The sequence below is a fragment of the Micromys minutus genome (assembly GCF_963924665.1).
Source record: "Micromys minutus genome assembly, chromosome: 5".
NCBI classification, from domain to species: domain Eukaryota; kingdom Metazoa; phylum Chordata; class Mammalia; order Rodentia; family Muridae; genus Micromys; species Micromys minutus.
The window spans coordinates 47,062,144-47,087,755 of record NC_137974.1 but is presented as its reverse complement, the minus strand read 5'-3'; the positions used below and the strand labels follow the sequence as shown (position 1 = coordinate 47,087,755).

General features: G+C 43.8%; 1 protein-coding gene across 2 annotated transcripts in view; it reads right to left on the bottom strand.

Annotated features, from left to right (window-relative positions):
* Positions 1-25,612, bottom strand: part of CLYBL (citramalyl-CoA lyase) — a 213,787-nt gene that overhangs the window by 83,481 nt on the left and 104,694 nt on the right. For both annotated transcript variants that reach the window (XM_080917345.1, XM_080917344.1), the window contains exon 2: positions 5,430-5,616. In XM_080917345.1, the coding sequence (XP_080773471.1) occupies positions 5,430-5,616 (187 nt within the window). The remainder of the gene's footprint in view (positions 1-5,429; positions 5,617-25,612) is intronic.

Here is a 25,612-nt window from a genome sequence, read left to right as displayed (position 1 = left end):
AGATGGACATGGTGGCACATGCCTTTGGCCCTAGCACTTAGGAGGCAAAGGCAGAGGAAATCTCTTGAGTTTGAGACTAGCATGGTCTACTTTCAGGACAGCCAGGGCTAAACAGAGAAAATCTATCTCAAAAAAACAAACAAACAAACAAAAATCAAAAACAAATTACTTTATCCGGTATTGACATGGGCTCATCAAGAACAACTCTCTGACCAGGTATGGTAGTATCCACCTTTAATCCCAGCACTCAAGAGACACAAGCATATGGTTCTCTTTTGAGTTGGAGGCCAACCTGGTCTACACAGTTCATACAGGGTACAAAATAAGACTCCATCTCAAAACAAACAAACAAACAAAACATAAAACAAGCCATTTGGTAAGCCATTTCTGGTACCCTCCTGCCCCACAGAGGGAAGCTGTTACTCTATTTTTAAACAAAACTTTGCTTACCTTAAGAGAGAGAGACAGACAGAGAGAGAGAGAGAGAGAGAGAGAGAGAGAGAGAGAGAGAGAGAGAGAGAGAGAGAGAGAAACAAAGGAGGAAACAAAGAAAGAAAGGGATAGAGAGAAGGCTCAGTGGTTAAGAGCACTGACTTCACTTCCAGAGATTCTGAGTTAAAATCCCAGAAACCATTAGTTGGTTTATAACCATCTGTAATAAAATCTGATGCCCTTTTCTGGTGTGTCTGAAGACAGCTACAGTGTACTTATATATAATTAATAAATCTTTAAAAAATATAAAAGAAAGAAAAGAAAAACATGGGGGAAAAACCGGTTGGTTGGACTGTTGCTCTGCATGCATGAAGCCATAGATTTGATTCTAGCACTACTAAATAAACAGAAACAAAAGCAAAATCCAAGCCTATGTACCTCACTTCAGTTTTTGGGTGCTGGAGAAGTACAAGTAAAATGGATGTTTAACTGTGTGGATGAAGGATGCACCTTCATTCTAAGGAGGGATCTGATGAAAATCTAATAGCTTCAAGAAGAGATAACCACAACCCCAGGAATAATCATGAACATGACTTTGAGATGCCTCGGTTTCCCAAGTTGCAAAAGGAACATAATTGTAGGGCTGGAGAGATGTCTCAGTGGTTAAGAGCACTGACTGCTCTTCCAGAGATCCTGAGTTTAAATCCCAGCAACTGCATGGTGGCTCACAACCATTTGTAATGAGATCTGATGCCCTCTTCTGGTGTGTCTGAAGACAGCTACAGTGTACTTATATATAATAAATAAATAAATCTTTTTTTTTTTTTTAAGGAACATAATTGTAGTGACTCTGAGCTGACAGTGTCTGGTATTTTGTCAGCACCATTTAAATATCGCTAAACTCCAACAGAAATTCTCAATGGCATCTCGTGCCAACCCCTCAACAGCAAACTTGTTAGATTCTCATATGGCAAGCTTGTCAAACGTTTAGATGGTGTGAGTGTTAGATGATGAAACCAAAACCCCAAAAAGCTTTGAGATGGTAACTATGAGACACAGCATATAAGAAGAAATTAAATCCACACTTTTATGTTTTTCTGTCCCGAGCCTGAGGTAAAATAACCTGACAGGAAACTATGGAAGGAAGTTGAAGGTGCTCTCTCTCCATCATATTAGGGAACTCAAATCGTCAAGACCTTAAAATGGTGGGTCATGAGACAACAGTCACCAAAGGAAAGTGGATGGTAGTGTAGCTCTCAACTTGCTTCCTCCCTTTTAATAAGATCCAGTATCCTAGTCAGTTACGCCCACAGTGGGTGAGTCTTCCAAGCTCAATCAAGATGACCCTCCACAAGAGGCTTGATTCCAAGCTGCTCCCCCTATCATATCTAGAAAGAAATCTTAACAGCAAAACTAATAATATCCAAGTTCGCTTCTTAAAATGATTGTGCTTACCAGGACTTTCTGTGGATGTTTCAAGGGAACTCTAGTTGATGTTAACTCAGCATGCAGAAAAGCATGTTTAGCAATTAATGCAATACTCAGCTAAATGAGCAAAATGAGTATCCTAATAAAGACACTGTGAAGGGTGCTAGCCAACTTGAGCATGGCACAGCTCTGGCAGGCTTTGTCCTTCTCTCCCATTCTCTCTGCCTTCCTAATAACAGCTAGATTCCATTCCTAAAGCCAGCCCCCAGGTCTATTCCTTTATTTGGCCACTTCCTGCTCCTGAGGTTGACTACCGGAAGTCTAGCTATCAAAGTATTGAAGTCAAGCAATCAAAAGCCCCCTTTAGCTCACCTAATTAACATACCCAAGTAAGGGGTTGGAGAAATGGTTCAATGGCTTAGAGCCACTCTTAGGTTCTTCCAGAGGACAGGCGTTCAATTCCAGCCTTCACGTGGCAGTTCTCAACTGTCTGCAACTCCAGACACATCTGTAGAGGATCTGTTGCCCGATTCACATAAAAGTAAATAAATCTTAAAAGAAAAAATCCAATTAAAATGAAACACATTCTAACTATTAAATTAAAATGAAGGACATCCTGGGGACAGGAGAAGTGGCTCGTTAGTTAACACTGACTTTTCTTCCAGAGGTCCTGAGTTCAATTCCCAGCAACCACATGGTGGCTCACAACCATCTGTAATGGGATCCAATGCCCTCTTCTGGTGTGTCTGAAGACAGCTACAGTGTCTTCACACACATGAAATAAATAAACCTTTTTAAAAAATAAGAAAAAAAAGAAACACATGTTAACTATACCCAATTAGAATAAACACCTTGTCCTAATTCCGGGTTTTCTCCTTTTTTCCTTTGTAAAGTACCATTTTCCTATCTGTCTCCTCTCTGCCCTAAGGCAGTCCTTTATCCCCCTCCCAGGAAAAATATTCCTCCCCCCTCCCTTCTTCACTCCCCACTTTTTCTTCCTCTATCTCCTGATTTTGTCCCTTATTCCCTGCCCTCTCCTCCTCTGTCATAAATACATCTCCCTTGTGCTGAGAACATGACCTTAGAGTTTCTCGAGCCGACTCCAAGGTTTCCTACATGCCTGTGTGGTGTCTCAGTCACCCACAAGCCTGGTGACCTCGCTTTAAAGTCCAGGACCCTTGTAAAAAGCCAAGTATGGTGGCTGGTCCCAGCCCTGAGGAAGCAGATAGGTAGATCCCTGTGACTCTCTGGTCAGCAGCCTCACCTAATCTACCAGCCAATAAACTATATCAAAAAAAATAAGGTAGAGAGGACCTGAGGAAAGACATTCAAGGCTGGCCTCTGGCATCCACACATATGTGTACACATAGAAGCATATGCACTCAACTGCGTATAGTGGCACACAGCTTTAATCCCAGCATTCCAGAGGCAGATGGATGTCTGTGAGTTTGAGATCCAGTCTGGACTACATAACAAGTTCCAGGACAGCCAGGGCTACACAGTGAGATCCCATTTCTAAACCTCCTCCTCCCCCAACCAAGAAAAGCACACGCCCATCCTGCATGAAGATATGACTGAAGATGGCAATTGTAGCCAGCAAAGGAGAAGAGACACGGCAGGAAGGAGGTGCATTTTCTCCAGGGGGACAGAAAAGATCCTCAGGTGGGTCTCAGAAGACAGCCTCAAGACTTAGGAAATAGAGTTAGAACTTTCTCCAGGCACAGCATGGAAGTAAACACCCTTTAATCTCAATTGCTGCAGGCTTTATCTAACCCGTTTCCCATAGGAAATCCAGCTATTCGAAGGCCCTTTATCAACTTTTCTCCAGTAATAATCCCCAACCCTGACAAAAGAAGATATTGTCATCCCCACGGTATAGATAAGAAATTGAGGTGAAGAAGTAAGGTGAGTTGCCTGAGGTTCACAGGACTGGAATTACAACCTGGTATCTAATCTTAGAGCGCACTACATGAGTCTGAGGAGGGGTATATTGGAATCACATTCTAGTCTTTAAAAGAAAAGTCTATTTACTTTTAATGTCTAGGAGAAAGAGATTAATTGTATTAATTATATACCAAAGTTGTTTATTCTAATCTTTTCCCCAAATACTTGGGAAGTCTGGATTTTATCATTATAAAGATACGGAAAATTAACTCTTTTTTTTTTTTTAATTAAGGCAAATATTTGTTTGCTAGGCTCTCCAAGGAAAGTAATTAATTTGAAAAACTGTTCATCTCAGGCAGACTCCTTCAGATCATGGGAGTAAGAAGCTATCCAGAGAGCAGGAATCCAGACGGCCTAGGGATCTGATGGGTAAACAAAGGTTGGGGAAAGCATGTTTTTAACCAAGGCATTTGCATGCATACATAAATTATTATTATACGTATTTACATATTTCACCTAATTATCAAACAAATGTGTGTTCATTATTTAAAAGCTTGAAAATAAACTGGGTGGTGGTGGCGCACACCTTTAATCCCAGCACATGAGAGGCAGAAGCAGGTGGACCTCTGAGTTTGAGGCTAGCCTGGGCTACAAAGTGAGTTCCAGGGCAGCCAGCAATACATAGAGAAATCATATTGTGAAAATAAATACATAAAGTTAAACAAAACAGGAGGCTAGAGAGACAGCCCAGCAATTAAGGGCTTCTTTTCTGGGGGGGTTTGGGTTCGGTTCCCAGCATTCATAAAGTGTGTGATAACTACCTGTAACTCCAGTTCTAGAGGACCTGACGCCCTCTTCTGGTTGCTGTGGGCACTGCATGTACATGATGCACAACACACAGGCAGACAAAGCACATAGAAAATAAAAATAAACTTTAAATATAAAGTTAAAACAATATGAAACCGAAGTGCCTACTGTTCAACCACCAGATACAAAGCCCCTGTGCTCGGCCTGGTGGTATGACTCTGTTTAGCCTTATCTACAGGTTAAACAAAACAAAACAAAACAAAACAAAACAAAAAAAAAACAGGAGAAGGTAGAGGGGGATGGGGAAGAGGAGAAGAGGAAAAAGAAGAGGGAAAAGAGGAGGAGGAAGAGGAGAAGGAAGAGAATTCCTTCATTGTATTTTAGCTGGCTTGGGAATCTTTTAGCATGATTAGGAGTAAGTCAGCAAGTTCTGACTAGAGTCGCCCCCCGCCCCCACCATGGCTCACATAACAGGCACTTCTGCATTCACTAACCCTGGAGGTTTCTGCCTGAGCCCAGCAGACTGAGACAAACAAATACAGAACATGTGACCAGGGCAGCCAATCGGCTGGTGCCAGGGACGTGGGACAAACAGTTGTGGACCAAGGGGAAGCAGGTGGAGGTTATATAGGCATCTTCATCTTTAAATAAGTTGATTTCTAATTCTTACCTGGACCCCCAGGATCTGGGTCTTTGATCATCTTGGGGTGGGGAGGCTCAGGGTTAGGTCAACAATTTATTTAAGCTAACCAATACCACAGAGCTAAAGACTGAGGACGACAGACAGACAGACAGACACTTCCCAACAGTGATGAACAAGGCTAGCTCTTGAACAGTGATGCCAGCCCAGCCTCACTCGTCTGAAAATCACGACATACCTTTTTGTTTTCTGCAACACCATCCTCGCAGTCCAGAACAGCACAGTCTACTTTCAAGGACGGGATCTTCCTTATTTTCTTTTCATCATTCCCAGGCACGTAAAGCACCGCCCTCCGAGGAACATACTTGTGACTGGACAAGGAGCTGTACCCAGGCCTGCAGGCACTGGCCACGAGAGACGCCTTCCTGCAAGGGAAGTGACTAGGATTAGTCCAAAACGGAATTCTGTATTTATAAATCTGTGACCAAACTCAGCCATTCATTCCTTTTGGCTTTTTAAAAATATTTTTAAATTTTTTTATGTGTCTTTGGTGGTGTGAGGGCACACATGTGGTCTTTGGGGTTCCTTGAGGCTGAAGTTATAGGTGTTTGTAAGCCACCATGGTTGACATTCACTACACTCAGGAACTGGGCCAGCCCTCTCATCCTATTTTGGCTTTTTGTTTGTAAGACAGGGTCCCACCATGTAGCCCAGGTTTTACTGGAACTCACAATATAGACCAGGTTGGCTTTGAACTCGCAGAGATCTGCCTGCCTCTGCCTCCAAAGTATTGAGATTAAAGGCGTGAGCCATTACAACCACCTATTTCTTGGCTTTTTGAGATGGCTCGTTACATACGTATCCTTGGCTCATCTCGATGGTACCCAGGCTGATCACAAACTAAGGGCAAACACTGGGGAATCCGATTCACGTACTTACTGCACATTTTGATTCAAATACTCAGTTTTCAATATCAAAAATAAGAAGAAATAGGAAAACCCTATACAAGAACAAAAGCAAATCATTAAGAGCCATCTGCGAAAAGGCCTAATGTAGGCTCCAATATATGAGGATATTAAAACAACCATCAGGTTTTGGGTTTGTTGTTATTGTTGGGTTGTAGTTGGGATTTGTTGTTCTTGTTTTGGTTTACCTTGACAGGGACTAATGAACCCAGAATTCAAGCGCTTCCTGCTTCACGCTTCCGTCCCAGTGTTGGGGCTATACATGGCTGCTGTAGTAATAGCCACACAGCCTCTTTGGTCTACCCTGTGACCGTAGAAATGGGTAGGGTAAACTCAAACTGACATAAAGTAACTCCATCTGCCATCCAAGTGGTCCAGGAGAAGTCTGCAGTGGATTCCAGAAGTCCAGGGCTCAGCACAGAGGCTCATGCCTCTAACCCCAGTAATCCAGAGACCGAAGCAGTGGTTACGGATGTATCTCAGTGGGCTGAGTGCTTATATAGTATGAACAAAGCCCTAGGTTGATTCCCAACAATGGCTCTATCGAGCCATTGGTAGTTTACAGCTTCAATCCCACCACCCAGGAGGTGAGGCAGGGGTGTCAGTTCAAGATCAACTATGGCTACATAGGAGGCCAGCCTGGCCTAGAGATGGAAGAAGGGGGTGGAGGGTTGAAGAGTTGGGGGAGAAGAGAAAGCAGCAGCTGTGGGTAGTCAAGGCTGGAGATCTTGAGTTTGTGTCTAGCCTGGGGCACCATAATAAGACCCATTTAAAAAAAAAAAAAAAAACCCTACCCCAAAACAGAAACAAAAAAAAATAATGAATCAGATCCAGGAGTTCCAAAGTATTTGACCCACAAGACCGAACCGACGTACTCCTGTAATTCCAGTGCTGGTGAGGCAGATACCAGGGACTTGCTGGCCGGCCAGCCTGACTAGTGCGCTCCGGGTTAAGTGAGAGCACCCGAGAAGATGCCAGACTTTGACCTCTGCCCTACCTGTACCCCCTCACACAAGGCCCACCTCTTTTTTTTTTTTAAGATTTATTTATTTATTATATATAAGTGCACTGTAGCTGTCTTCAGACACATCAGAAAAGGGCATCAGATCCCATTACAGATAGTTGTGAGCCACCATCTGGTTGCTGGGAATTGAACTCAGGACCTCTGGAAGAGCAGTCTTAACTCTTTAACTGACTGCTGAGCCATCTCTCCAGCCCCAAGGCCCACCTCTTAGAATGAGGGTAGCAGTGTGATTTTCAACAGGACTGTGGGAGAGGAGGTAAAGGAAGAAAAAGAAAGAAGGAAGTTGTTGGCAGGGTTCAGATTGTGGCCAAAAGATGCATAAATCCTGGAGATTATACTAGCAATATATCATGCATTTCCAACTTATTACGAGAGTAGGTTTTAATTATTCTGGTCAAATATGCATTAACAACGAGAGGTAACAGATGTGTCAGCTATGGGACGAGTAATTTCATTATATATATATATATATATATATATATATATATATATATATATATATATATATATATATATCAGAACATCAAAATACTTTCAATACACAGTTTTACTTTAATAAAGCTAAAAACTATTTACAAAGATACTTAATGTATCAACTGATATCCTAATTATTAGTCCTTTGCTTATTTATATTGTGTGCGTATATGTGTGTGTGCATGGGGTGTGTGTGTCTATGACACGTATGTGTGAGTGTGGGTGGGCCTGTGCATACACAGGAAGAGTCAAAACGTGGGAGTAAGTTTTCTCCTTCTCTCTTTATGTGGTTCTGGGGATCAAACTCTGGTTGCCAGGCTTGGACACCAAGCTCCTTTACCTACTGAGCCATCTCTCTGGCCTCCTGTTTGCTATTTCAAGTGGAAGACGTGACTTTATAAATACAACAGTATTAGTGAACGATGAGAAATACCTGGAAGTTCCTTGAGATTTGATCAGGGATGGCTCGAAAGTGTATATTTGCAAGTTATGACTTCTCCTTCTGCACAATTCCCTTATTTTAAACAACTATCAAAATAATGTCACTCCTTCTTCTTATTTCTTTTACAATTGGCTTAAGACAAACCTAAGGTCCTAGAAACACTGTAGAGTCAGCCCTACTGTGGCCCTTACCAAGTACCTGTCTAGGTCACTGCTGCACACAAAGGCCCCAGGCTTCAGGATACAAGCATGGTGAAGAGGTGTCCCCAAAGCAACATGGCCTGCCCAGAAGGTCCAGGGAGGGATCTCCAACAGAATGGGCTGTGAAAGGTCATTATGTCACTGTGTCAATTTGACACAAGCTGGAGTTATCAGAGAAAGGAGCCTCAGTTGAGAAAATGCCTCCATGAGATCCAGCTGAAAGGCATTTTCTCAGCTAGTGATCAAGGGGGAAGGGCCCAGCCCTGGGCTGGTAGACCTGGGTTCTATAAGAAAGAAGGCTGAGCAAGCCAGGGGAAGCAAGCCAGTAAGCGGCATCCTCCATGGCCTCAACGCCTGTCTCTACATTCCTGCCTTGTGTGAGTTTCAGTCCTGAGTTCTTTTGGTGATGAACAGCAATGTGGAAGTGTGAGCTGAAGAAACCCTTTCCTCCCCAACTTGCTTCTTGGCCATGATGTTTTGTGCAGGAATAGAAACTATGACTAAGATGGCCACAAAGGCTCAGAATAGGGATACAGTGAGGGTTGAGGGGACTAGGGCAGGACATATTTAGAAAAAAAGAAGGAATACACAGAGAGACCTTAGATTCCTTAAATTCCAGTTTCATTGTGGACTCTGAGGTCTCTAGGGGCCTCAGGGGACAGTGGTTCTTTCTCCATTGGCTACTGAGTCCTCTTCCTTACCTGATCCCTGACTGCTTCCAAATCTGTCCTGTGCTGTAGTTGTGTTCTGCACTGACTGATCATGTGCACAGTAGGTGACAAGATCAAACTTATTTTATCTTACACACTGGGCATTGTTACCTCATCACCGTCAACATGTAAATGTATCCAAACTATATGCAAATCATGAGTTGAAAAAAATGTGGCAGCCTTAACAGGGAGTTATCTCTACCGAGTGACCCATTTTAGAGGGCACATTTCAGAGGGAGGCGCCTCCTGGCCTGGTTTTTCATCTCCTCTCACCTCGTTACCTATTTCTGTCTCTAGGTCCCAAGTGTAGGGGAGCTCCCACCTGAAGTGTCCATACACCACCACGTGGGAGCTTTCAAAGGTTTATCGAATTCAGTCAGGGAAGATGGTACATCTGTAAACCCAGCATGAAGACCAGCAGTTTCGAGGTCATTCTCCGCCAATCTGGGCTACTCGAGACCATGTCTCAAAACAATAGCAACGCAGCAAAAATCACTAAATTCAGGGGCTGGGGAGACGGAGCACACCTTTAATCCCAGCCTTTGTGAGGGCAGTCCCAAAGTAGCCCGGACTACAGATGGAGTTCCAGAACAACCAGAGCTACGTAGTAAGACCCTGCCTCAAAAAGCCAAAACCGAGGCAAACAAGTAAACACCACCACCTGGTCAAACAAATTTCCTTTTGAGGAACTCCAGCTCTGCTTCATACCTGCTCATTCTGGAATTCTTTCGGAGGCAAAGTCAAGGATCTGCCTTTATTCAAGTGGAGTTCCCAGAGTTATAGATGAGTGAAGTTGAGTTGTCTGTCCCCTACTCCTCTAACACTTTTGTGACAACCCTGGTACAGGGTGATACCAGGGCTTGAGGTCTTCCCTAAGGTCCCTTCATGGTTCTAAAGTGCAGCTAAGTCTGCAGGCAAGGGTACTAGGTCTTCCCACTGGGTATTAGGTCCCCTGATACAAAAGCTTCTGTTTAACAAATTCCATGAGCCACATATTAAAGGCACATGCCTATAATACCAGCAGCTCTTGAATAGCTGAGGCCAGTTCAAGGCCAGTCTATGCTAAATAGTAGATTACAAGCAAAACAGAACAGTATAACGAGACTCTTTCTCAAAAAAAATTTAATTAATTAAAAATTAAAACTTAGGTGTAGGGAAGTCTGGGAAGATAGCTCAGCCTTTAGACTGCTTGTCTCTTAATCACAAAAAGCTACATTCAGCCTCCAGAACCCCTGTCAAAATGACAGGCACAGAGGTGCACAGTGCTCACCCCAAGGCTGGGGAAGCAGGGACAGAGGGTCCCTGGGAATCACAGGCCATTCGGTGTAGAGTACTTGGTGAGCTCCAGGCTAATGACAGACGCTGTTTCAAATGACATGAACAGCATTCCAAAAGACAATACCAAAAGCTGTCTTCTAGCCTCTCGGCTTACCGTGTCATGCACTCACACACAAAACAGGGCAGTAGAGCAGTTGCCTAAAGTATGCAAGACCCTACTTTCCATTCCTAGCACCAGGGAAAAGCAAAAAAGTTGAGTTCTGACCTGGTCGGGCACCGGACACAGGTGCTAAAGAACCTGTGTGCTAAGTGAAAATAACAGCCCATTACTGCATCCTTCCTACTCTCAAGATGACAGCAAAAGTCACTTATTAATTTCCACTTGGCTTAAGCTATTAATAATCAGGTGTCTACACCAGCATCTATGATTAGGCTCCACTTATGTTCTCACTCTGCTAAGTTCCCCAGTGCCCCAAGAGATTCCTCCCTAGTTTGAAAAACTGTTTCAGTTACTATGGCAACGGTGCACAGAACAGGGGGAGTTCCGTGGATGGAAGAGCCACATAACAACTGTTTGTCTTCCTACATGCAGACAGGGCCCTTCGTGAAATTTGTACAAGCTGCAGACAGGTGTGTGTGGCTGGTTCATCAGAGATAAGACAATATGTCCAATGCAAACCACCCCCCCAATATGTCCAATGCAAACCACCCCCCCCAACAAAAAAGAGCATCCATCTTGAGCTCCATTAGGGCCAAAATGAAGATGAGGCTTGAGTCCAAAGCAGACACATACAGTATGTGGTTCAAGTTCCACGTGGGTTCATTTCTAATGCACGACCCATGGGCCATATCTGTCTGCCTTGAGAACTCTCTGGTGAGCCACGTATCAAGCAAGGGTACATGTCCTCTTATCCTCTTGGCAGGAAAACCCCTAGGAAAGGCATCTTTGGAGAGCAAAGGGCAGACAAAACAACCAGTTGCAGCAGCCTTCTTTACCGGAGGCATGGTCTTACTACGTAGTCCAGGCAAGCCTCAGTGGCTCCTTCTATGTGTTGGAGTTACAGGCTTGCATTCCCTGTAACTCCAACACAAAACACCTGGCTTTGGTAACAGTGGGGTGGTACCTGAAGTGGTACCTCCTCAGACTACGAGGACACAGAGAGGCAAAGCTAGTTCCTGGGAGTGACCCTGATACCAGGATCTCTGCTTACACAAAGTGAGAAAGGCAACAAATACCATGTTCAAAGTTAAAAGTTAAACTTTACACAGAGTGGAAGGAGCTAGACACAAAGGGGTAAATAATGCATGGTCTGCATCTAGGAGGTCCCTAGAGAAAACATCAATGGAGACAGAAGTAGGCAGCTCAGAGCTTTGATCCCAGCCCTCTAGATACTTAGGCAGGAGAAACATCAGTTCAAGGTCAGGCTGGGTTACATATTAAAACCATCTAAAAACACACAGAGACACTATACACAGAGACACCACACACACAGATACCACACACACACACACACACACACTCAGACACCACATACACATACCACACACATACACACATAGACATAGACACACAGATACCACACACACACAGACACACATAGACATAGACACACAGAGACATCATACACACACACAGACACACACACATACACATATAGACACAGACACACAGACACCATACATACAGACACACAGACACACACACAGACTACACACATACACACATAGACACACACTCAGACACCACATACACATACCACACACATACACATATATACACAGACACACAGAGACATCACAGACACACACACATACACATAGACACACACACAGAGACACCATACATACACACACACACACACACATACACCACACACATAGACACACACTCAGACACCACATACACATACCACACACATACACACACAGACATAGACACACAGAGACATCATATACACACACATACACCACACACATACACACATAGACACACACTCAGACACTACATATACATGCCACACACACATATACACATAGACATAGACACACAGAAACATCACACACACACACATACACATATAGACAGACACACAGACACCATACACACAGACACACACACAGACTACACACATACATACATAGACACACACTCAGACACCACATACACATACCACACACATACACACATAGACATAGACACACAGAGACATCATACACACACACAGACACACATACATACACACATAGACTCAGACACAAAGAGACACCATATACATGCGTGCACACACACACACACACACACACACACATTACTGAACTTCAGGATCAGGCATGATCCTGCCATAAGCAGGCCCTTCTTAACTGAAGACTATGGCTGCACAAACAAGTAAGAAGCACCTCACTGTCACCCAGTTACTCTACCAGGTGTGGCCACCGAGTTCTAGCTGTCCATGTGACAGTGTGGATTGGAAACAGGGAAAGCCTCACACGACTGCACTGGTTGTGAGCGGATCCCACTTGGAGATGCAGGCTTGCGTCATGCCTCTGTCTATTAGAGTGGCTCAAGTTCAGGGCACCGGTATCCCTGCTGGGGAAAAAGCAGCCCAGTGTAACTAATGAAGTCAAGGATACTGGAGAGTAGGGGAGGAAGAGAAGTGCAAGTTAGGATGGGAAGGGGAAGTGGGGGTAGAAAAATGAGTGTGCATGCACATGTGTGGGGGGGGGTGCATGCATGTCTGTATCTGTGTGTGTATCTCTGTGTCTGTGTGTGTCTGTCTATGTGACTACATCCATTTGTGTCTGTGTCTGTGTATGTCCCTGTGTGTGTGCATTTCTGTATCTCTGTGTGTGTATCTGTGTGTCTTTGTATGTGTATGTCTATCTGTCTATGTGTGTATCTGTGTCTGAGTGTCTTTGTGTCTATGTGTGTATGTGTCCGCATGCACGTGCACACACACATGTGAGTGTGCATGTGTGTGCGTGTGTTGGATACTGACAAGGGAGCATGTGCCTATTAGAGGTTCTTCTCCATCCTACGCCTTCTTGATCTTCGTAAGAGGAGCAGTTCTGTGGAAAACTGAAGGGCTTGGTTATTTCCCTGGTGTGACATGAGGCTGAGAGAGAGACCCCCTAGAGTCAGCCTCTATCTTAAATCTCAGCCCTTGGGAGTCAGTGGCAGACAGGTCTCTGTGAGTTTGAGACCAGTGCGGTCTACATGGAGAATTCTGTCCAACCAGGGTTACACAGTGAGACTCTGTCTCAATAAAAAAGGACGGGGAACCTCATGTCTTCACCAGCTACAGGAAGATCACAATGCAGTTAGAGTTTGTTTGCTTTGTTTTTTTCCCCCCTGGGGCTCCTAAAAACACAAAGGACTCCAAAGGAGCCCCCATGCCTCCTGATGTTCCCGCTTCTGCCTCTTCAAGCTGAGATTGACAGCAAGCCCCCCAGGAGCAGCAGCAGGATGTTACTCCTCAATAGGTCACTGTTAATGCCCCTAGGGTGTGGTCCACGGGGGTTTCCGTGGACTCTGAGAGACTAAATGATGAGCCATTGCAGGGAGCGTCAAAGTGTCTGACCAATCACCATGAAAAACCTAAAGGACTTGCCAACCAGGCTTCCCCTTGTCTCAGTAGAGATTATTCACAGCTTTGTTCCCTGGTACTCCATGCATCACCAAAAAAGAGGAAGAGTTCCACAAGTCACCCAAAGCAACCATTCAGAACAGATCTAGCTCAACTCATCAGTGTTCAAATTCCCAAGATCTCACTCTAAAGCTGAGTACAGAACAGACCATATTTAGTAGTAAATATATCAAAAACAGCCCAATGGAGAGTTTCGGAAATAATGTTCCCATAGGAACATCAAAGCTACCCACTAACCAGGTTTGGTAGGCACACCTGTAGCTCCACAGGCTGAGGCAGGGGAATCACTTGGGCCTGGAATCTGAGAGTTCAAGGCCAGCTGGGCAATGCAGTAAGATTCTTTCAAAAGCACAAATTGTAAAGGTGTTTGCTGCCAAGCCTAAGGACTTAATTTCCATCCCTGGACCCCTATGGTAGGAGAGAATCAATTCTATCAAATCTGTCTGGCCTCTACAAGCGTGCAGGCATTCATACACGCACACACACACACACACACACACACACGCACGCACACACACACAATCATCCATGTAACCAAATAATTAGAACAAACAAGTTGAGTGAAATGAACACATGTGCAAGTGGCACACACTTGAAATCCCAGTATTTGGGAGACACATAGTGAATTCCAAGCCAGCCAGTGGCACATAAGGAGATTCTGTCTCAAACAAACCAACCAAAACAAACCCACTAACAAATAGTAACATCTCCACTCCAAAACTGAAGTGGATCAAATTGTATCGTGTAAGATATATAAACAATGTATAAAGTAAAGAGAAAATAAATTAAAAGTAAAACATTTTAAATAAAAATAAGTGTCTACTAAGTTCTTCCCATTAGTACTGGGTGTTTCCATAGCATATGGACCAGTGGAAGCCAAGAGGATGCTTCCTGGGTTGTTCAGAACTTTAGTAGTAATTAAGCAGATATGAACTAGAAAAGTCCAGTTCTAAACTTGTTCAAGGTCAGAAAGGTCAACTGTAGAGCTAACAGATGCAGCCAAAGATTCCTGATTGTTTTTAATCTCAAGTAGCTCAGGCTAGCCTCAACATGCAGCCAGACCATGACTTTGAACTTCTGATCCTGTTGCCTCCACCTTCCAAGTATTAGGATCCCGGCTGCCATGGTGGCCTATGTATTCAGTGCGGTGGATGGAACCGGGTCTTCATGAATACTGAGCAAGCACTTCACCAACCAAACCACAGCAGCCCAGACAGATCCTGTTACAGTTTCCAAAGTTCAAAGGTGGCTATGTATGTCAGATTAATGTGCCTGTGCCTTCCCCCGAATGGATTCTTTCATAGAGAGAAATAATCAAGGCAGAATCTTTTTCACTCCAGGGGAAAAAAATGGTCCTACAACTTTGAAAAAAAAATGATTCTTCCACCTTTTTTTTTTTAAATAACTGTCATGAAACTGATCTTGGTTAGTGGGATCTCTTGTTTCTTCCCAGATTGTTCAAAAAATTCCTTTTAAGTGTCAATCTCAATGAAAATGAGGCCAAAACGTTACATAGTTTTGAATTTTGATATCTTTGCTGGCCACAGTCCCTAGACTATTCTGGTCTGTAGATATTTGAAGCATATAATATTGCAATCCCTCTCTCTCTGTCTCTCTGTTTCTCTGTCTCTCTCTCTTCTCTCTGTCTGCTTCTGTCTGTCTCTGTCTGTCTGTCTCTGTCTCTGTCTCTGTCTCTCTCTCTCTCTCTCTCTCTCTCTCTCTCTCTCTCTCTCTCTCTCTGAATAATTTCTTAAGGAAGAAATGCAGCCTGGGTCTAATTGCCAGACCCACACCACACACACAGAAGCTGTGAATGCAAGCTGCGACCTTGAATCCAGCAGTGCAGCTTTGGTTGTGTGGAGAGACTGTTTTCTTCTTTGTAATTCAGAGCTAGTGTGAGGAAACCAAGATGGTGCACATGGGTATAAGCAGGAGTCTCCGCATAACATAGATGGACTTCCATTTCTGTTTTCAATGTGTAGCAGACTACAAAAACTAACCCTCTTCAGCTCCATCTAGGGCAAGGCCTCCTGGAAATTGCTTTACATTTAAGGAGAGTTGAAAAAAAGAGAAAGACACAGAGATAGCGACAGAGACAGACAGACACACAGAGAAAAACAGAGAGAGAGACAGAGACAGAGAGAGAGAAAGAGACACACAGAGAGAGACAGAGATGGAGAGACAGAGAGAAACAGAGACAGAGAGAAACAAAGAGACAGAGACATACAGAGTGAGTGTATGTGTGTTCATATAATAGTGCATTTTATAAAGCTATCTTGTATCTTGTCTAATAGTGATATTGATTTATCCTCCTTTGGAGTAGCTAATGATAGAATAAGAGGTAGTTACCTCAGAAGTAGTGTTGGGTGACAAGGCTAGACACTAGAGATCGGAAAGCCTTTGCTGGTTTTCTCTTTTCCTTTCGGACAGAGTCCTCTGTAGCTCAGGGTGGTCTCGAACTCATTACATAATTGAGGATGACCTTGATCTCCTGGTCCTCCTGTACAGCCAGCCCAGTACTGGGATCATAGGTATGTGCTACCATTCCAGACCTATAAGATATTGGGGATGGGGCTGGAGAGGTGGCTCAGTGGTTAGGAGCACTGACTGCTCTTCCAGAGGTCCTGAGTTCAATTCCCAGAAACCACATGGTGGCCCACAACCATCTGTAATGGAATCCAATGCCCTCTTCTGATGTGTCTGAAAACAGTGACAGTGTACGCACATACATTAAATAAATAAATAAATAAATAAATAAATAAATAAATAAATAAATAGATCTTTTAAAAAAGAAAACCCCTAGCACTGTAGAAACTCAAGCATAACACAGAGAGAAGACTGTGGGCTACCAACAAGACAGCACAAAATATCTACTAGGACACACTGTTGCCTGCTTCCGCCTGACTAACAAAGTTCCCACGTTTTCTGGGAATTCCTTGGCCCATTTTTCCATCAATTTTTCTCTCTTCTCCCCTTCTTTGATGTTTCTCGTCTCTCTCTTGCTGACTTGTAACCCTACCAGTAACTGCACTGTCAGGGTAGAGGGGCTCCAATGACTGACTATCTCCCGAAATGGATCACACTTTTATCCCAGATCCCAGATGAGGAGCTCCTTTTAGTTTGGTACTGACAGAGCCATAGTCTAACTCCCCAGCCATTGGGAACTCTGTAGAATGCCAACCATCATGAGCAACCTGTTCCCAGGTAGTATCGAACCTCTGGGACTCTACTAGAAATTTCAACTTCCAAAGGACCTGGTGAATGTGCCTGTCTTGCTGTGGTGTCATTTGCAAACTAGGCAAGGATCTGGGAGCTATTGTACAAGTCTGCAATCCCAGCTCCAAGGAATTTCAAAGCCAGCCTGAGCTACCTAAACTCTTGTCTCCTGCAGTCAAACATGCAAACTAGCAACCTTTCTCATGGTCTTGCCTGGTATCTGACATTCTAAAGACAGCAGAGCAAAGAAACACAACCAAACACTCAACTTAAGCAGATTCCTAGCAAAACCAACAGACTTCCATAATAGCCCAAGGGGCCAGGAGAGCGGAAAGGATATCCAATTACAAAATATCAACATTTGCACAGTAGTTCTCGCTAATTAAGAAAGAAAGATAGACGTTGTTTGTTATAAACACCACCAGGTTTTGAGCAGACCGAAGGGCTCACCGCAGAGTGTGTGAGCCCCTGGATCACAGCAGCTTCGCAAAGGGAGTCACCACTATGGCTGAGAGCATGCGTTTTGTCACACGGGCTCTTAATCCTCGTCATGGCCCCTACATTTTAATCATTTGTTCTGAGCGTCTTCCTTAAACAATTAGTGCTAATTAATGGCCAGGATACCTTGGATCATATATGTCTAATTGCAGTCAAGAGCCCCTCTTGTCTGCATGTACATTTCAATTTACCTCTGGGGATAATGTTTGTTAATTGTGTTTCTTTATGCAGCAAGGGAAGAGAAAGGCTTCTCGGGCAAAAAGGAGCTGAGAGTCCCCTCTTTCCCTTTGTTCCCACGAGAAGCTAAGCCACTTGGAGAGGCACTTAATCCCATCATCCGCGGTTACAATTGCCTTACGGCATCAATCAGAAGGAACCTGAAGGAAAATGATGCAGCTATATTGTGTAATTAAAAGCAACTCAGGTAGTTATTACTGGGCCTTTACAGGTCCAGATACTTAAAATGTCCCTGCAGGGATCTGAAACACCCAAGTGTTTTAAATTTGGTTGGAAACATTTCTCCCTGGAAAAGGAAAAATATGCAAAGGAAAAAAAAAGGGGGGGCGATATAAAAAGATCAAAATCAAAACAAAAAAGCCAGTAGCTTCTTCTACAGTGACCTAATTGAAAAGCAAAAAGAAGGGAGGGATTAAATAAAGAAAAAATACCCACAGCTTCCAACTACAAAATGAAACAAAATCAGACAGGAAAGGAGGGGGAGGGAAGAAAAGGGGGAGGGAAGAAAATTGCTGTTTCCCAAGTTACATCCAACTTTCCCACTTAAGAAAGAAATATGTAATAATACTAGTGGGGTCCCTGTGACATGATCAAGCCTTATGGGTTTGTTAATATGGAAGTGGGAAGTTTCTCAAAAGTCTAGTTTATTAAAGAAAATCCAAAGTAAGTTTCCAGTTTGTCCATGTTAAGTGCCTAAGCATTTGGATTTCTTGATTCTTTTAACAAATGAGAGTCAATGTTGACAGAGATGGTGTAGCTCTCTGGAGGGCTTCAATGCTTGACTGTAATGTAAGTTAAAATGTAACTCAACAGACGAAAGGCGGGGTATTAAAATGACCGTGTCCCTGTTCCAACAATCTCCTTTTCTAGATTTCAAAAGTGTGTGTGGGGGGGGGGGGGGAGAATGTCAAAAAAAAATGCTAAGCAAGTGCTTTCATGGGCTGTTGGGAAGACAGGAGAATATTTTTAGAAAGCCGCAAGGGTCTCCTCAGCAAAAGGCATCCTAGAAGCAACTGGCCACCGGGCGCTCCTCTCCAATCACTAGCATCAGAGTCCCGAGCTTCACAGAGATACCAGTAAACACACTCCGAGGTACAAATTAGTAGATTTTATAATTATGGCCTGAACCCTACTATGTGTAAACAGGTGAACACCCGCTGTCAATCACACATCCAGATCAAAACATGACTGTCAAAGAAGATCTCCAACCACATTCTCTTTCAACATAAAATAACCCTTGTCTTCCATATAAATTTTCCAGCTATTTAAATCAGTACAAATGCTGCCAGCTAAGGAAATATATAATGAAAGTATACCCTCAGAAGCTTCACCACGGGCCAGGCATGGTGGCGCACGCCTTTGATCTCAGAGGCAGGCAGATTGTTGTGAGTTCCAGGCCAGGCAGGACTACAGAGTAAGGACCCTGTCTTGAAAGGACAACTAAGTTTAGGCATAGGCAAACTGATGTAAATGATAGACTGGGCTAAGCTGTTGGGATTCTGTAAACCCCACCCCACAGTTACCTGGCACCAGGCAACAGCCAGGTATGCTCTGCCTCAGTTACTATAAAAGGGGGTGCTTGTCCCCTCCTCTCTCTCTCTCTTGTGTTCCTGCTCTTTGCTCTCCTGCTCTTGCTCTCCCTCCTCATCCCTCCCCTCCCTCCAAGTGCTCATGGCCGGCCTCTATTTCTTTATTCCTCTCTTTTCTCCCCTTCCCCCCCCCCCGGCCTCTACTACCCTCTTAACTCCCCCCATGACCTGAATAAACTCTATTCTGTACTATACCATCCATGTGGCCCTCGGGGAAGGGATTCCCAACATGGGTCCCCCAGAGGCATCTACCTCCCTTCCCCCCATGCCTCGATACACCTCCATGGAGTATGTCCCCCCACTCTCTTCATCTTTTTCCTAACATTGGTGCTGAAACCCGGGACGTCATCTTTTCTTCTTTATATATACATCATAAGCCTCTATTCTATTTTACATCTGCTTGCTATGCTTTTCTCTGATTAGATGATGAACCACACTGGTAGAGATGCTTCTTGCCTGCCTGGCTTTCTGCTCAGAGCTAAGCATTTCCTATATCCTTAAGCCCACCGGTTGGTCAGCAGTCAGCCAGCCTTCAGGTATCCTCAGAATGCTGGACAGAGCCTAGTGCCAAGGTTGGTTGGTTGGTTGGTTGGTTGGTTGGTTTTTATCATCCTCATCTTCAAGCAGGTTGCTGAGTGATACTCTTGCAGGTACTAGGCAGAGAGGGCAGATGAGAGGGGACCACTGGAGATCTGTCTGTCTCTCCCTGTCCACACTTCTGGGTAAATCAACCCAGTAAACAGCGACTGGTGCTTCTTTGTTACAGCTGTCATAGGACCCATTCCATGGTCTACGTCTCCCCTCCCCAGTCACACTTGGGTTAAGAATTATAGGCATTTTTCTCCTAGAAAAAGAATGAACCTCCAAGGAAACATTTTAGGAATACTTAAAACTGAGCAGGAAACACTTGTATTAGTGATGGATTCTAGGAACCCTCACAGTGACCTTGACCGCCATTTCCACCTTTACCAGTCAGTAGGACATTCCTTTGCCAGCCTAGGGCTCTTCACCACCCTTGGTCCCTGATGCTCTCCTGGAATCCCTCAGGGAAAGTGCCCACTACAGCTTACCAGTGGCAGCCCCATAACTGGGTTCTTCAGTTCCCACCATCAACCCAGCTGTAACAGTGCTGCTTAAACACTGTCCGTTCAAGCTAGAGGGCAGGATGTGGAAATTTAGCTCTAATTCCTGTGATTACAATCTGTCCCAGTCAGCTAACACTTCCAGAGACAGCCTCCTACCAGCAACCTGTCTACAGATAGATGAGAGATAGATAGATAGATAGATAGATAGATAGATAGATAGATAGATAGATAGATGATAGATAGATGATAGATGATAGACAGACTGAATGGATGGATGGATGGATGGATGATGGATGGATGGATGGATAAATAGATACATAGATAGACATAGAGAAATAGATAGATGATAGATGATAGATAGATAGATAGATAGATAGATAGATAGATAGATAGATAGATAGATATTACAGTTTGAAAATTGCAGAATCTATACACACATACTCTAGACATGGTTTGATAATAAACCTTCCTCCAAATCTGTGTGAATCAAGACAAGCCCAAGAGAGAGAACATGGGTCAGAGGTGAAGGGACCAAACAGCCCATACAGCAACCAAGACATCTAACACCAGACATGGGGATGTTCTTGCTGACTAGAGATCACTCTCTACATCTAAGTGGATCAGTGGGGCTCACCCAGCTCAGCCCAGCTCAGCCCAGCCCAGCTCAGCCCAGCTCAGCCCAGCTCAGCCCAGCTCAGCCCAGCTCAGCCCAGCTCAGCCTAGCTCAGCCCAGCTCAGCCTAGCACAGGGAGTCTACATTATGAGAACTGTGTTTTGTTTTGTTGGTTGGTTGGTTTGGTTTGCTGTTTATATTTTGACAGTCTCTTTGATGAAGCCTTGCTTTGACTTCCCTATGAGGATAAAGATGACCTTGACCTGCCTTCCTCTTCCTTTCTTCCTGATTCACACACAGCCACCCCTCCTAGGCAGGGAAATGAAAACTGGAATGAAAGCTTCTGAATCAGATGGAGTTCTATAGAGACTGTCATATTCACAGGGAAAGAATGCCAGCCTTCCAGAACATTCTAAACCTCGGAATGAGATTCCAGTTCCGCACTGTTTAAAAGATCTTCTGTGAGTCCCTGTATCCCTCAGGCTTCCCCTGCAGTTTCTAGGGGGTCGACTGGCGAGGGTGGCCCTCAGACAGCAGGCAGGTCTAACCTGTCCTAGGTCTGCCAACACAAGCAGACATAATTTCATGCCTTTTTCTTCTATTTTTTATTTCTTGCTTTTTATTTTTTTTATTTACTTTGTTCCCCCTTGAGTTTTCAAGATTGGGTTTCCTCTGTGTACCTTGGCTGTCCTGGAACACACTCTGTAGACCCAGCTTGCTTCAAAGTTAGAGATTTGCCTGCCTCAGCCTCCTGAGTGTTGGGATTAAAGGAGGGTACCACCCCAGCCTGGCTGTTCTGCTTCTTAGGCATCCATTTCAGAAGAAATGTGATGCACAGTGTGTTTATTTGGCAACACAACCCTTGTTAAAGAACTCAAAGGTTTTCAATGTCAGAAACCAAAAACACACAGAAAAATTTCTCATGAACTCATTTTTAAAAACACCATTCTCTGATAACTTTTTCACCCCTTATTTACTGAGTCGTCGTCGTCGTCGTCGTAGTAGTAGTAGTAGTAGAAGTAGTAGTAGTAGTAGTAGTAGTAACTCTATATTATAAGATTTTTAAGTTGGTGTTCTGGTATAGTACTTGTCAGGACTGCCCCCTACCCTACACCTCCCTAAAAGGTTTTAAGCAGGACATGATGATATATATATACTCTGCACACTAGAGACTGAGTTTAGAGCTAAGGGGGGTTACAGAACTACAACCTGTCTTAAAATAAACAAACCAACAGAAAAAAATATAAAAAACAGCTCTTGCTCTTTTGCTTTCTTACCCTCTTTCCTCTTTGTCTCTTCTCTCCCCATTCCTCTCTTCCCCCTCTCTCTCTCCACATAGTCATGGCTGGCCTCTATTCTTTATTACCCCCTCCCCATGCCCTAATTAAACTTTATTTTAAAAATGTACCCAGCTATTCCACTCCTGGGCATATACCCAAAAGACACTCCAACATCTAACAAGGACACATGCTCCACCATGTTCATAGCAACCTTATTTATAATAGTCAGAAGCTGGGAAGAACCCAGATATTCTTCAACAGAGGAATGGATACAGAAATTGTGGTACATTTACACAATGGAGTACTACTCAGCTATTAGACACAATGACTTCATGAAATTCCTAGGCAAATGGATGGAACTAGAAGCTATCATCCTGAGTGAGGTAACCTAGTCACAAAAGAACACACATGGTTTATACTCACTAATAAGCGGATACTATCCCAAAAAGCTCTGAATACCCAAGAAACAATTCACATATCTTATGAAACTCAAAAAGACAAAAGGCCAGAATGTGGATGCCTCAGTCCTTAGAAGGGAGAACAAAAAACTCATGGGAGAAAATAAAGGGACAAATAGAGGAGCAGGGATTGAAGAAAAGATCATCCAGAGACTGCCTCACCTGGGGATCAACCCCATCTGCAGCCACCAAACCCATTGCTGATTCCAAGAAGTGCTTAATGGCAAGAACTAGATGTGGATACCTCCTCGGAGGCTCTGCCAGAGCCATAATGCTACAGAGGAGGATGCTTGCAGCTAACCATCAGACCAAACATGGGGACCCAATGAAGGAGCTAGAGAAAGGACTAAAGGATCTGAAATGGTTTGCAACCCTATGGGAAGAAAAACATTATCAACTAACCAAACCCACCACAGCTCCCAGGGACTAAAACACCAATTAATGAGTTTGCATGGAGAGACCCATGGCCCCAGATCCATATGTAGCAGAAGAAAACATTCTCTGGCATCAATGGGAGGAGAGACATATGGTCCAGTAAAGGCTCATTTTTCCAGTGTAGGGGAATGCCAAGGCACTGAGGTGGGAGAGGGTGGTTAGGAGAGAAAGCACCTTCATGGAAGCAAGGGAACGGGGAGGGGTGCATATATATATATGTACATATATAGAGATTGTACTGGCTGATTTTGTGTCAACTTGACACAAGCTGGAGTTATCACAGAGAATGGAGCCTCCATGAGATCCAGCTGTAAGGCATTTTATCAACTAGTGATCAAGGGGGAGGGTCCAGCCCATTGTGGGTGGAGCCATCCCTTGGCTGGTAGTCTTGGGTTCTATAAGAAAGCAGGCTGAGCAAGCCAGGGGAAACAAGCCAGTAATGTTTCCATGGCCTCTGCATCAGCTCCTGCTTCCTGACCTGCTTGAGTTCCAGTCCTGACTTCCTTTGGTGATGAACAGCAATGTGGAAGTGTAAGCTGAATAAACCCTTTCCTCCCCACCTTTCTTTTTGGTCATGATGTTTTGTGCAAGAATAGAAACCCTGACTAAAACATAAATACATATATTCATATATAAATATACATATGGCTTTTAAAAATACCAAATGTGCTGGGTAATGGTGGTACCTACCTTTAATCATAGCAGAGGCAGGCAGATCTCTGAGTTCAAGGCCAGCCTGGTCTATAGAATAAATTCCAGGATAGCCATGGCTACACAGAGAAAGCCTGGTTCAAAAACCAACCTAACCAAACCAAACAAACAAAGAAATAAACAAATTAATTTATGGGCCAGGTATGCAGTGTATACCTTTTACTGCCCTGAACTCAGAAGGTACAGGCAAGCAAAAAGTGTCCCAAAGAAGTATTGCTAAAAAGTGTCATTATGTGAATCTGTCCCTCTCCCTCTTTGTGTGCCTGTTTGTGTGTGTGTGTAGTACATAAGCACTTGGGCATGCACATAGATCAAAAGACAACTTTAAGGAGCTGGTTTTCTCCTGAAAGTAAGTCCCAGAGATTGAACTCACATTCTTCAGGTTTGGCTGCAGGTGCCTTTACCCACTGAGCCACCTCACCAGACCAAGTTACTGGATTATAGGACTTCTGTCCCTGGCTTGATAATCACAGCTTACAGAATGCCTCGATAACAAGCCGTGGCAAATGGACCAGTCTCTCTGTTCTTGCTGTCAGGAGCCTCCCCCCGATTTTCCTGTTTCCTTTTCTTCGTATCACACAATTTCACAGAACCGGGACTTCATTCATTCACAGACCAAAACTGAGCCAAATAACTTGGTTTCTGTTTTGTTTTGTTTCCTGTCTACAGTAAGGAATCAGCCAAGCACCTCTGAATCTCTAGCTCTGTTTAATTTCTTTACCTTCACTCACATTTATCAGCACGAAGATCTGTGTTTGGCTATCCTCAGGTTTGCTGACAGACTGACTGATTTAGCACTTCTTGTAGATTAATTATAGGGACAATCTAAGGTATCACCCAGAAAATCTCTTTTTAGACTTCCCAAAATTTAGATTTTAGAAAATGATTAATTAATTAAGCTCTGTGTAGCCCTGGCCGTCCTGGAACTTGTTCTGTATCCCAGGCTGGCCTTGAGTTCACAGAGATCCACCTGCCTCTGCCTCTGAGTACTGGGATTAAGGGCATGTGCCACCACCACCCAGCTGGAAAATGTCACTTTTTTTCAGTGGCCAGGAACCCCTTACACTCTACACTACAGGCTGAAACACAACTTAAGGCAAACAAATACAACTGCACACACAAACATTCACATGGAATGTGTTTTGATCCATACAAAGAAGCTGTAAGAAAACTATCCCAGAAACAACTCCAGTCAATTTACGAGATTGATTTGTTCTTCCGAAGGGGCCTTTCATTGACTCTGTCCCGGATTGAGTCGTTACATGAATCATGAAGGTTTTACTATTAAGATAAGGGGGGGGGATTTCAATCAGGGAGTACCCTTGATGGTTTAATTAAAGAATTTTTGTATCTCGCTTACACAGCATCGCTCCTTAAGTACTGCATGGCATTTATTTAAACCGTCCCAAAGGCAATTAAGCCCTTGATTAACAATAAAAATTTCTTCCTTAACTTCATTGTCAATTAACATGAAGCTCGTTTTTCATGGCCTGAAACTCACAGCGGCCCCTGGGTTCTCAATGGATTCAACTTGCATATAAATCCACACAAGCCACGGGGGA